This window comes from Amphiura filiformis, chromosome 4, assembly GCF_039555335.1.
Source record: "Amphiura filiformis chromosome 4, Afil_fr2py, whole genome shotgun sequence".
NCBI classification, from domain to species: Eukaryota; Metazoa; Echinodermata; class Ophiuroidea; order Amphilepidida; family Amphiuridae; genus Amphiura; species Amphiura filiformis.
In genome coordinates this window covers 15,926,110-15,940,175 of record NC_092631.1, presented here as the reverse complement: position 1 = coordinate 15,940,175, position 14,066 = coordinate 15,926,110, and the positions used below count along the sequence as shown (strand labels likewise).

The 14,066-nt window shown below is 35.9% G+C and overlaps 1 protein-coding gene across 1 annotated transcript; it reads left to right on the top strand.

The window, feature by feature from the left end:
• Positions 1-3,223: 3,223 nt before the first annotated feature.
• LOC140150009 (atrial natriuretic peptide receptor 1-like) lies at positions 3,224-13,194 on the top strand. Its single transcript, XM_072172012.1, has 6 exons — positions 3,224-3,281; positions 6,972-7,117; positions 8,990-9,145; positions 10,372-10,507; positions 12,563-12,657; positions 13,042-13,194. Exons 1-6 carry the CDS (start codon positions 3,224-3,226, stop codon positions 13,192-13,194), a joined length of 744 nt encoding a protein of 247 aa, XP_072028113.1.
• Positions 13,195-14,066: the final 872 nt, after the last annotated feature.

Genomic DNA, 14,066 nt, shown 5'->3' with positions numbered 1-14,066 from the left:
ATAAGTTGGTAAATAGTAAAAATGTAATTTTAAATATCACAAAAGAGCCGACACCTGCAGGATTCCGAATACGGGAAAACGGTGAATAATTATAGGTTAATAAATGCGCATTACTTGTTGCTCGAAAAATTGTACAAAATAATGCACTTGTACTGAGATGTTGATGCGTCTAATGCACACCCCGAAGGGGGGAGTGCATTAGACGCATCAACATCTCAGTACAAGTGCATTATTTTGTGCAATTTTTCGATTTTTGCTAATTTTATAACAAAATTGTCACTAAAAATGTTGGAAAATACGAGCAAATATAAATGCATCAACTCGCCAGGAAAATGTATCAATCCTACGCGATGCGAACGCTCGCAAAAGCACTGCTCGTAGTACGTGGACTGTGCGCCCGTGCAATTATACAATATTAATGCACTAAGCGTATTTTTCTAACGGCTTTTCTGATTGGCTATATGGTTCTAAGAGCGTGTGAATATACATGTAGTATTAGGTGTGCTATATGAGTTAAAGGGGGGTAACCATATCGGTTTAGGATATGGATTCTCTTCAAACTTACATACAATGTCAAATATTGTCCCCTTTATCAATCTATGTGAGAAAACGGGAACAATTTCAGCATAAATGTGAATAATTAGCATATTAGCAAGCCAATACACTGGTACGCCTGAATTGCATTCTGGTCAGGCATCCCGAAACAATGGCCGAGCGCATGTCCCGGTGGAAACAGGAAGTGTTCGCCTTGGCACTGAAAACCGGCTCGCCCCTGTACACTTTTATACCCTCTATTCATACTGATTAATCTTAAAAAACATTACATATCACTGCGCTCATTATCATTCTTGACAAGATAGCCCATGCTGTATTTACTTCGCTTAATTAGGCTATTTCTTTATTTTTAGCTATATGATGCACATTTTCACATATTTATGATCTTTCTTTGTTTTATTTTTTAACTAATGTTTTAATGGGGGGAGGTGCTCTCATAATTTTTTTCATATTCCTCGTATCATGCTTGACAATATAGGTCATGTTTCCTTTTTTATTTCGCCTCTTATGTCTTTCTTTATTTTTGTTTTTGTTTTATATCAGTATAGCGCCATCTATAGTTTGACATTAGGGGGCCTATTTGATGTATTTTTGGTACTGGGGTGAAGTCTTCCGAATCTATTCCGATTTCATTCTATGACTACCCAAAACTCCCGTGTCGTGTAAAATGCGAACAACTGGTAGCCTGTAAAAACCGCTATGTTTCATGATTTCTCCGCAAATACATCGACTTGGAGCGTCAAATTTCAGGATAGTAATGAGAAAAATAGTATTATTTATGTGATACCAAAACCTAATCAACAATGAAAAAAATCGGGGGAATGATGCTGTCGATCGGGTTACGGACCTTTAAGTCCATATTTGATATAAAATTGGATCGTTGGTAAAGCTGTTGGATTTAAAAATATTGTGCGAGACACAGGCGAGCCCAATATTTCAAAACTTATAGTGAGACCAATAAATTGGGTGAAAACATTCAATTTTATGATATTATGTTTTGGATCCAATATTTTCCAGAACATGATAGTCATGATAAATTGATAATGGTTGCAATCGTGTTACTGTTTTAAAAAAATCCTATTGTGTCCGCCATATCTCGAAAAGGCTATTGACCAGATGTTAACACAAGTAAGTTTATTTTACCTTGAAGGCATGGATCTGTTTACTGGTCAGTTTATATTCTTATTTCCACATCTGTTAGTTTTATGTGTGGCTTTAATATTAATATTAAATAGTAATATATCAATATCTAAATTAACTAATCGCATTCGAGCCCTCCGTTCCTATCTAATACACGAAGTGCTCACGCGATTCGCCGAGCGCGACAAGGCATTCGCTGTAAACTGATCGTTTAAATCGCCTCAACACAACAATATAATTCAGCCGATTTTTACTTATATTATTTGACAATAAGTCGTGTTCACAACGATTATTAAGATTGTTATAATACCTCACCTGCCCTCTACGAGTATATTTCAGACATAGCTCTATTCTCATATATTTTGTCTTTTATTTCAAGTAAAAATACAACACATTGAGATAGTTAGATTTATTGATTCAAGTCACTCCTGAATGTGGCAAGCGTACTTACAAGTGATATAGACTAAGTGCTGTGCGTATTGGAGAAGATAAACACAATGGAAATTTGGGGTGCAATTACACTCTTTGTTCTTACACCAGTTTCCGTGTCATCGAACAACATACCCGAAATTTTAGTCGGTGTTATTCTCAATGAAGTGCCGTTTGATCTAGATTATTTGCATTTTAAACCATCCGTGGATATCGCTTTTGATGAAGTAAATCGTCGAATTAAAATGGGAGAATATTTGAATTTTTCAATGTCTTACATCTTTAAAAAAAGTGATAACAATTGTGGAGCACCGACGATGAGAGCACCGGGTGTCGCCGCTGATATATACTATCAATATCATGTTTCGGCATTCGTTGGTCCTCTTTGCAGCGGCGAAACTCAACCTGTTGCAGATCTGTGTGCTCATTGGCAAATACCTATGCTTTCCGGTGCATCTACATCGGGACTTTTGGATAACAAATCTAGATTCAAAACACTGACGCGTACTTCGTATAAATTGTCTAACTTGGTTCAATTTATGGGAGCGGTTTTCAGGAAGTATGGTTGGAAGCAGTGTTCCATAATTTGGGATAACACCCGCGCGTTTTGGCGGTCTGTGCTTACGCCAAGTCTTTTAGACTTGCTTAGGAATGACGGTATTAGAGTACGGGATTTTATGATGAATTCTTTTGATGAAGAAACGGTGAGAACAACTTTGCAAGCAGCGATTGAGAGAGGGAGAAGTAAGTATTATTTTGAGAAAGTTTTTCAACCACGCAGTGATTAAAAACAGCTACTTCGATTAGCGTGGTTTTTACATTAGGTAACATGGTTAAAAAAAACGTTTTAGCTTCAAATAATCGTACGTCTGTACTTCACGTTAATTTTAGCACTTATTGGTACTTATTCGATAAAACTATTTACTATTTATTTATAACAAATTTCGGCCGAAGTCAGGCAAAGCCCAATAGTGTTCAGAGGCTACTAAATTTAAGGGATGCCAACCGAATATGATGGGGCGGGGATATGGGAAGAGGTCCAATTTTTAGAAACAGGAGGAAAACCGGAGCATCCGAAGAAAAACCTGTGAGAACGAACATGGAATGGCAACCAAACCCACATGTGGCAACGCAGGGAATTGAACCCGGCCCGCAGGGTGAGAAGAGAGTAAAAAGCTAGAACCCCCGTCCTAGCTATCGTTTGGTACCCAATATAACAGTATAGGGGATTTAGTACTGCACAGAATAGAAACCCATAGAGGGTTGGTACAACCTTTTTATACATTTTGTAACCAAAAACATTGGACCAGGGTTCAAACAAATGTTAAACAAAATAATACTAGATATTGCATTTATTTTACCTATTGCTTAACAAAACCTTGACTTGATTTTTGAACCCATGTTGGGGTAATAAAGCTAATATTTATGCGGTGTATTAAATATATTTTAAGAAATTAGCCCAGTTGAAACAAGGAACTAGTTGCTAAATTCCCGTACTCGGGGAGCTGATCCTGGTGCAATGTTTATATGTGGTAGACTAGGAGACTGCGCTTATATTGAGTAATTGCGTCACTGAATGTTGTAAAATGGTTGTTAAGGTATGTATTGGGCAAATATCTGCGAAGTGTGCAGAAGCTTGTGGATGGTATCGTGCACTATAAATCACCTACCGCAAAAACTCGATAGTTAGCATATGTGCTTACTATCGAGCGCTTTTATAACATGCAAACATGAAGAGCCCCAAAAAAAGGTGTAAAGAGTTTTGAGCAAATCATTGAAACACATATATAGTTATACACGAACAAGTAAACCTGCAAAAGTGTGTCTCAATTCCATTAGCTCAGTTGGTAAAAGTCGTTTTCAAAAGCGCTCGATAGTAAGGACATATATGGTTTCGAGGGTTTTTTACGGTAATTGAATTGAATAAATTCATGGTTATGTTAAAAAAAATGATATTAACGTTAATTTTACTAATGCATCCCCTTATTGATTTCTTGAACGAAATATTGCCGCTAATCACTATTATAGAAATAGGTTTTCCACTTCACAGCATACTGGTGACCTGTAATATGCTGTTAATTCCTTAATTCACTAATAGGACTCTTTAGTGATTAGCATGGATGAACTAAATATACGAACTCTTATCTCGATTCTGTTGTATTAGTAATCTAATTTCTTCCCGTTTCATAATTTCAATAACCAGCAAACAAAAAATGTGTTAAAGGTGTTTTTATCGCGTTTTGGTTTTGGTCAAATCGTTTTAATAACATTTAAATGTTGGGTTATACATGTATAAAGGTCATGAAAATATTTGTTAAACTTTTTTTTATGAAAAAAAAAACACTGGGTATAACTTCCTTCAGATTCAACCTAGTATGGTGATTTTTGTTTAGTCATAGGTTTCGGGGCCAAGGAATTCATTTATACTGTTTAACGAACTATTGCCTCAAATCACTATTATAGCAATAGGTTTTCTGCATACTGATGACTTGTAATATGCTGTTAAATCCTTAATTCACTAATTGGACTCTTTAGTGATTAGTATAAACGAACTAAATATCCAAACTCTTGTTTCCATTCAGTTGTATTAGTAATCTAATTTCTTCTCCTTTCATATTTTTCATAACCCAAATAATTTTTTAAACGTGATAAAGGTGTTAATTATGTGTTTTGGGTTTGGTTAAAACGTTTTTGATAGCATTTAAATGTCGGGTAAAGGTCATGAAAACATTTTTTTAAAAAGTTTTTGTAAAATAAAACACTACAATGTTATTGTTAAAATAATGTTATTGTAAAATATGTTTACAAAATATGTTGTCAACACTTAGGCCTAATAACATTGTAATAAGGTTTTGCATTACGTTTTCAAAAATGTTTCCAAATGCTATTAAAACGTATTATTGCCCTTTATACAACCCGGTATTTAAACGATTTCTGCAGACCTTTCTGGGAAGTAATCAATTATTTGAACCGGACGCATTGCGCAAGTACCAGCAGCATAATTAGCCTTTTCGAGATATGACGGACACAATAGGATGGCGCTGCACGAAGTGGGTAAAATCTTTTGAATTTACCGGGTTTTACCCAGATTGAAGACCCCCCACAGTGTCATAGCCCCGATATCTTCATGGTAGAAATCGCCATGGTAGGTTGAATCCACAGCCACGCATGGCCATTTTATTCTGACCTTATGAGAGGCATAATTAGCCAAGTGACCTGACTAAGGCTACTGACAATAGCCGTGGTAATTGATTTCTCGCTGTGTGAGTAAGCTTGTATACGACATTGCGGTCAATGGTCATACTGCCTCCACTGGAGTCAGAGGATGATTTAAGCACTTCCCAGCAAGTCTTGCGGTTAGCACAGCTGTGTGAGTGAACATAACACCAGTGCCCGCCCACTGCATACACACGTGCATGGTTAAATTTGAATTTGGACAGATATATTTACAATAAAAACACCTCCAAAAAGTTGGTCGATTTCACATTTTATGTTATCTACAGAAGGTGTGAATTATCCTTCATGCATACATCACTTTAGATCTGAAATCGACCAAGTAATAATGACACACGGGCAATTCTAAAACAACATGTTTTGCACAGAGTTCAATGGGATTTGAAAAGTAAAGTGGCAGTTGAAACTCTAGTGATAACGCATTTACAGTGCATGATGGGGCTTCCTTAAATCATCCTCTGCACTGGAGTAGTGACAGTAGCTATAACATGCGCGCTGTAGTCCATACAGGACCAACGCAATATAAAATTATAATTTTGGTCAGATTTTGACTTCAAGACGCGCGGCCTTTTCTCAATACGCAAACTAACGACTATCATATCTGTTCAACACGTATGAGACCACATCTGGTTTCTTGAGACGAAATCATTTACGGGAGATATTCATCATTTTCTACCTAGGTATCCGAAGATTTTCGTCTGATATCAAAATCGTGCATAGCAATTCATGTGTATCGATCCCGGGTATTTATGTTAGTATCTCTGCTGCACCAAATAATTATTAGCCAGGCGATGTCGGTGTGCCCCCTCCCCCACCCCCCCGTTTGTGTATGCCATACTTGGAAAGGCTAATAGCGATAGTGTTTGACACCTGATGACCCTTTTAACCTGTTCACATGTTCCCGTCATATCGAGGATTCTTTTTGACACGTTTGAGCCCAATTGGGTATATTTAACGTTTGACACCATACGACCTTTGACCTTGGTTACATTTTTTTCATGATCCCATGATATGTAGTTTAAGCCCATTCGGGCGAAGTTTAAAAAAAATTAGCACCTGGATGACATTTCAAAAAGGTAATTAGCAAGTTATTTATTAGTATTCACTCTCTTATATACAAAAGGTAATTTGCAATTTATTTATTAGTATTTACTCTCTTGCATTCAAGAGGTAATTAACAAGTTATTTAATAGTAACTATTCTCTTGCATTCAACAAATTAGCGTTTGAGCCGGAACTAATAAAGACACGAAGTAAAGTGGGTTTTTTTTTGTCAGCCAATATGTGACTGATTTCATTGCATATAACGTTCTTGCCACGATCTCTTACATTTTTTTCCTATAAACAGCAGCTGTATAAATGTTATTATTACAGTCTGCATATGAAGATGTGTTGCCTTAGATAAAAAATAAAGTAAGTAGATGGCTTTTTTGACTGCTTTCTGTGGCTACACAGAATTTACACCGATACAATTTTGAAAGCGCTTACTTTAAGATCACATTTGATCTTGAAAAGTAATAAAGCATTCCAAAATTTTTGATTGCTGTTTCATCAATGTATGTACATGTATTTTAAGCATGCGTAAACCTTTTATCTGTTTTGTCATGTTTGTAGTAATGATTTTGTCGGTACATGGGACGGTTGTTCGTCAATTAATGCTAGCAGCCTTAGACCTACAACTCATTAATGGGGAGTATCAATTTCTGAGCGTGCAGCCTTTCGACAACAAACGTATCTTTGGAGACGACAATTGGCAACAGGTATCTGTAATTACTTGTTTGTAGTATTTATGATTTAACAGGGGCGGGTTTAGAGGGGGCGAACCCGGCGCGGCCCCCTCTATTGAAAATTCCTGGATCCGTCCCTGGATTATGCTATTGCAGCTTATAGCCTACAATGTAATTCGAAGTGTTAGAAAAAACATGTACAGATTTAACATCATGTTACACTTTGCACACTTTTAAGTGTTTTCCACAGTGAAGGTATGGGCAAAATGGAGGTATTAGGCCTAAATAACAGTAAATTATTTAGCCCACCCAGTAAATTCAACTTGTCCATTGCCCAAAAATGCCCACCCAGTAAATTAGTTTGCCCATAAAAGATAGGGCACCATTTAATTATGATAAAGCTCTTGAAATTATCCGTTGCTATTATATATTCCGTTCCCATCTTATCAGAGCCAAGCAGGAATAAATATCACAATGACATGGGAAGCTAAAATTATTTTGAGCAGAAAATCTGAAAGAATTAATTGAGTTCACATGAATGAGGTGTTGTTTTTAAAGCCATAAATGTACAATTTTCAGCCAATTTTAATTTGGTTATTCTTTACTCAAAATGCCAACTCCACGTATTTTGGCTATTTTTATAACATGGGAGTTCTATGGTGAATATGACATTATGTCAATTGTGCTGTTACTGAAATAACATCTTTTTACATACAAAACAACATCTTTAAATCTCTCATTAGCTGCAGGTTGTGACAAATAGCTAGGAAGCAATCATACTGAATTCTATAGCGTATTGTCCCTTAAACAATAGGCGTTTTGGTTGAATAAAAATATGTTTGACTTTTATTACAAAAGAGTAGTAATTACTACATATCATCACTCATCCCGACGCCATAATTAACTTTGGTTAGACTTTGGCTAGCCAAATGTTCATAGTCCTTTCAAGATGGACTCGAGTTCTCCTTATAATGAAAATGTATTCATGTATTGATTAATCAATGTCACGGTTATTTGATTGCATGTAAAACTGAGTCATTTTAAAGAAAAGTTGAACAATCTCAAATTTGTTTGCATCTTTACAAGGGTTAGACACTTGTATAATGGTATTAGAACATCGGAAAAAGGACTTACAAATGGCAAGAAAATTTTCAAAAATCTCAGAATATCAGAGAGTACTTTAAATATTGCCCGGTTATTTTTCACACAGTGACGTTAACTAGGCAATGGCCTATTCTTCTAACATACACTATTTGTAGAGGTCACGGGTCAATGGTGAGAGGACTGTGTATTGTGTATAGGAAAACGGACAGTAACTGCAGTATGGGCAGGTCTATCCCAGAAAAAAAAACTACCAGAACCATGATACTTGTCACATATGTTGCTTGGATTAAAAGCACACTAGATTAAAAGGATAAAAAAAGCCAACCTCGATTTCTTTCTTGAATCCAAGATGGCGGCCAAAATCCCAAATGTCTACTAAATTCCTTAATAACTCATAGTTACAGTCTTAGATTATTTTATTTTACCTTCAAGTTATATACAGATTTCGTATAACAAAATGTGCCATCTCATCCTTTTTTCAAAGGTAGTCATATTATAGAGTTTGGTCATTTTGGATCACATTGGTTAGTCGATTTAATGTATTACCTTTTTTTTGTCGTGCAAATTTGTTATACGATATCTGTATAATTTGAAGTTAAAATAAAATAGCTCCATAACATTCTAAGACTGTAAACATGAGTTATTAAGAATTTTCCATGACATACATATTCCATTTTAAAGGCTTTTTTTTTAATTTCGGACTAAGACCTCTCGTACAGCAACTTTTAGTTATAATAATATTTTGGAGCAACAAGTAGTATATTGAATTGTATGTCTTATAATTATTTATTTATTTTGAAGAACGATGCCCGTGATGAAGATGCCAAGTTTGCATATCAAGCGTTGTTAACTTTTATGCTGTACCAGCCGGATAACGACAAATTCAGGGAATTCATAAAAGCGCATGATCTTCGTCAGGAACAAGACTTCAATTTTACCCGTCCACCCGGAGAAAGTGTAAGTGTAGGCATAGTATTAATTTACTTACTAGCTTACTTGCTTTCCTTATATGACTTGGTGAATTACTTAAAGCCATATTGTAACATTTGGTGAGGAGGACGCCCTCAATATTTTCAAAATTCTGGGTTTTTTTTACACGATTGTTATGTACTTTAGTAAACTAACATACCCTGCAAAAATCAAGACATTAGGTGCTGCAATTTTGTCAATATTCGAGATGGTGAATAAAACGACTGAACTCGGCGTTTAATTATTACGATGGAAATACAAGTCGAACGGTTACCCAGGGCCGGATTTACCTTTTGGGGGGCCCTGGGCCAGGCCAAAATTTGGAGGCCCCAAATGCATCGTGAGGAAGGCATGTGCACTCAAGTGGCCAAGTTTTTAGATTTTACTAGGACATTTGCGCGCGAAGCACTCGAAAAAAATTTCAATTCTAGGCTATTTTAGCTCAAATTGAAGCTGAATCTTGCTACATAATGCGCCAGTGTGCGCGAAGCGCGCAAAATTTTGCAATTTTTGTACCCTATTTTGGCCCAAAACATGGTGTTTTTCGGCTAAAATGGAAGATGCACACTGCACAAGGCAAATTTGGGGACCCTGGGCCCGGGCCCATCTGGCTATATGGTAAATCTAGCCCTGCGGTTACCCGATGTTCATAAAACAGTACATACATGGCGTGCGGGACGGTCATAATATATCAAAAGAACCGAAGTTCGACGCTCGCATTGGCGACATAATGCGTTGGTATTAATTAGAGATTTTCTTTGTATTGCCTCATCTGTTTGGGCCAAAATTAAAAGAGGACATATCTGACAATGAAAACTAACATTTTGTGAAAAAAAATACATATGGAATGTTACAATGTGGCTTTAATGACTCACGTATACTTACTTTTATAGATCCTATACTGCCTAATCTAAAAAAATGATGCCTTCAACAATTATAGTTTGCTTTCATTATCTTGGCTTTTATCGTTTAATATTAATCAAAAGCAACCCAGAATATAAAGTGGAATTACGTGATTATTGTCGCTAGAAGAACACGGCACAAATTAATGGAACGTTAATTCTTTTTCCAAATCTTTGACATGTTTTTACTTCATTGTGTTCAAACAATGTTGTACATTAAAGATGCCAGAAATAGGTTGAGTAATTGCATTTGGCCTTAAACTAATAAATATGAGGAGACAATACAATGATTTCCTTATCATTTGTTTTCAGTTTGCCTATCTGCAAGCAGCTACATATGATTCCATTATCTTGTATTCACTGGCAATAAATGAAACATTAGCAGAAAACGGCAATGTATCGGATGGATTGGCTCTTACCAAGAAAATGTGGGATAGATCTTTTGAAGGTAGGTCAAAAAAATCCCAGTAGAGAGTAATAGATTTTAGTCAAGCAGCAAGAAAGATCCGAGCGCCTTTTGTAAATTCACACATAATATTACAATTATACCTGTTTCCATTTTTATGCTTTTCAATGAAATAACAAATTATTTGATACTATAAATAAAAAATACGAATCAATATTATATAATAAACATTTCTATTTTATACTGAACAAATCAACATTTTGCTGGAAATTGAAAAAAAAAATTTAATTGGAAGTGATGGCAAGTGTTGCAATATTGTTGTGAATTGAAACGGGAACAAATAAATTGAACAGAACTGACAAGTGTTGATTTTAGAGATGGATTCAATTTAACCTTGAAAAACACCTGGTAATTGGATGCAGTCATCAAAAACTATTGGTTCTTTTTTCTTTTAAAAATCAGGTAAATGTTAAACTCATAATATTGATCATGTAAGATGTGGATCCATATTGTATGTTCTGCTTTCCAACCACCAGATGGTGACTTACCAACACTTTATATTGTGATGTGCCCTGAGTAATTTAATTTAATTATTTAACTTTGTTTACAAGCTGAAAGTATTTCATGAGATGGGAAACCCCCTTGCACTGTTTGTGTGTTATGGCATGTTCTAGGGGAATTCCCTTTCATTCATCAGGTGATCAAAACCAACTGAACCAGAGTTATTGATATCATAGGGGATTTTCCATATTACTCAATATTCTGTGCATAGTTGCACCATCAGGGGAAACTCTCTTGGATTGTGAAATGAAGATCATTTTAGAAAGTCCCCCCAGGAAGTGACAGAATGGTATATTAATAGATTGTGGGTATAAAAGCTGGAGGCTTGAGTTTGGACTTTTATTAATACAGAATGTCATGGGAGATTGTGAAACTCCACATGTATGTGATTGTCTTCGTGCCTCAAAAAAGAAGTACATTTTAACCAGTGTATATAGCCAATAATTGAGCTATTTTAATACAGCAACAAAGAAGATTTATGAGTACGCGAATGCGCTCTTCCTCATCAAAGGATTAAAGTTCTTCTGTCGAATTGCTGAAGTTTGCTGGGTTTATGAAAGCCACACATCTGACAAATACAGCGGAACAGTGTTAAAGGAGCCTGTTCCCTGGAGAAAGAGTGGTTGGTGAACGAAACACCACTTTTGGAGAAAGCAGCGCAAGGAGATATATTTTGGAGAAAACAGCGCAAGAAGATAAGCGATTGGAGAAAGCAGCATCATTTTAGTGTGAGGATTTCATACGCAAGGATATTTATAAACGCAAGTGTATAATGGACTTCGCTGATTTTCGCAGGACAAGCGAATAAGGATATATTACATCAGTCGTCCAGAACATTGCAAGAACTCTAGGATCACCAACAACAAAACCGCTGGTTAAGTACTGATAGAATAAAACTGTGATTGTGTGATTTTATTGTATATGCAATTGTTGTTATATGTACCAATCGTACTTTGTTTTCAATTAAAGACTTAGATTTTGTTGGCATAATCAAACAGTGTATTCGTGTTGTGCATTCGAGTGAGTTCGGGTAAAAGGTGATTTTGGCCTTGAGTCAGTACGACTCGTAACAATATATAAAACACTATGGTTGGCAGCAAATTTCTGCTTCCCCATTGTCCATTCTTAGTTTCTGGACAATAGAGAAACAAAAAAATAACAGCTTGATAACACGTAAAGCAATTATGAAGCAATTATAGACCATTCGAATGTCATTTCAACAATTTAGATAATAGTCCGATATTAACATGCTACCAATTGGTTCCATGTTCAAAATGCAAATAGCAATTTGTTATCGCTGTATGTCATCCCAGTGGCGTAGCGTGGGACATCATATGGGACGGGGGCACCAACCATGATTGGGGCACTTGGTCTCATTTTGACCCTAACCCTAACCCTAACCCTAACCCTAACCCTAACCATTTTTCCTATGGGGTTTTCTAAATTTTGCAATCGATGGGGCGGCACGTGTCCTCGTGCCCCTATGACGCTACGCCACTGTGTCATCCCTATGTAACCATCATGGTATTATTCTAGGAATTTCAGGTACAATAAACATTGATGCCAACGGTGATAGAGACGGGGACTATTCCATATGGAATATGGTAGATGTTGAGAAAGGGATACTTAAGGTACGTAATCCTCTTAGTTTTCGCATAGTGACGAACCAAGATCACTGTTTATTGCTTCCTTCGTATTATATGGACTGATGAGGGCGAGGTTATTTATTATTTTCAGTGGAAAGCCGTTTTTGAATGCAATACCGTGAATCTTGTCCTAATCCCATAAATGTTGCGGCTTATTTTGAATTAGGTCACGTGAGAATGATTTAAGGTAGTTGGAAAAAATCCTGGTTGCTGCTTTTAAATCTAGAATATGGTTAGGTATTGAATTCTTAAGGGAACATGTTTATACTATTAATGAATCCTCCATTTATTGTAAACCAACTATTGCCCGTTGTATTTTATAGACCGATATTACCTATTTCATATAACCGCATTATTTATTGTATTCAGGTGGTTGCCAATTTTTATGGCTCTTCCAACACGTATGAAGTTATTCAGGATGTAGTATGGCCTACTGGACGCACAGAACCACCTTTAGATGAGCCGTTTTGTGGGTTTGATAATGACAATCCGGAATGCAAAGCAAAAGGTATATCTTACTAAATACTCCAGCCCCGACCTTTTCTTGAAAAGTTAGAGTGAACATGAATATGATAAGGAAGGGAACGTTAGAATACCAAAAACCAAGGGCAGATAGAAAAAATCAAGAGTCAAAATAATAGATGCGTGTTTAAGAACCCAAATAGCAACTATTTTGGTTTTGGTAAAGCGATCGATATTCTTGTATAAATAAATAGTGAAGAGAATTGTCAACAATTATTATTGAAAACTACGAAATTGCAGACCTTGGTTACCTGAATGAATAAACATCTCAAAAAAGTAATTACCCCCCTTAATTAATGGCCATTATTCAAAAACGGGCTATTGTATTTCATTGTAAAATGCGTTGGAAGCAGAATTATTTCTGCGCAATTTGACACCTCATTTGATACGGTAGCCCAGAAAACAATAAAACACTGGTCAATTTATTGTACCGAGGTCCGGATTTGAAAGTTGCAAGTACAACAATACAAAAACACTCAGATATCATTACACAAGATTTCCTTCTATTTATATACTGAAAACAAATCAATAGATTTTACTGCAACTTACAAATCTTGGGTTACATTGGTATAAATGTACCCTGCGACGTCAATATTTAGACAATTGTTACAAATAAGTTGTCAAAATGCGCATAAATAAATTCTGCTTCCAACGCATTTTACAGATTTGAAATACAATAGCCCGTTTTTGAATAAAAGTCATTATTAAAGGGGGTTTGGTAATTACTTTTTGAGATGTTTATTTTACTTGTATAGAACTCTAAATTGTTAACTTATTTATTTTAGATGAATTGTCGACACTGGTCATTATAGGCATAACTGTGGCTTGTATTTTGGCAGTTGTTATCCTCGCTACGCCTTTGATTTGCAGGT

Coding starts and splice junctions, on each gene's coding strand:
- LOC140150009 (XM_072172012.1), top strand. CDS start 3,224: ATGGAATGGCAACCAAACCCACATGTGGCAACGCAGGGAATTGAACCC. Junction 10,508..12,562: donor GTGGGATAGATCTTTTGAAG/GTAGGTCAAAAA, acceptor GTATTATTCTAG/GAATTTCAGGTACAATAAAC. Junction 12,658..13,041: donor TTGAGAAAGGGATACTTAAG/GTACGTAATCCT, acceptor TATTGTATTCAG/GTGGTTGCCAATTTTTATGG.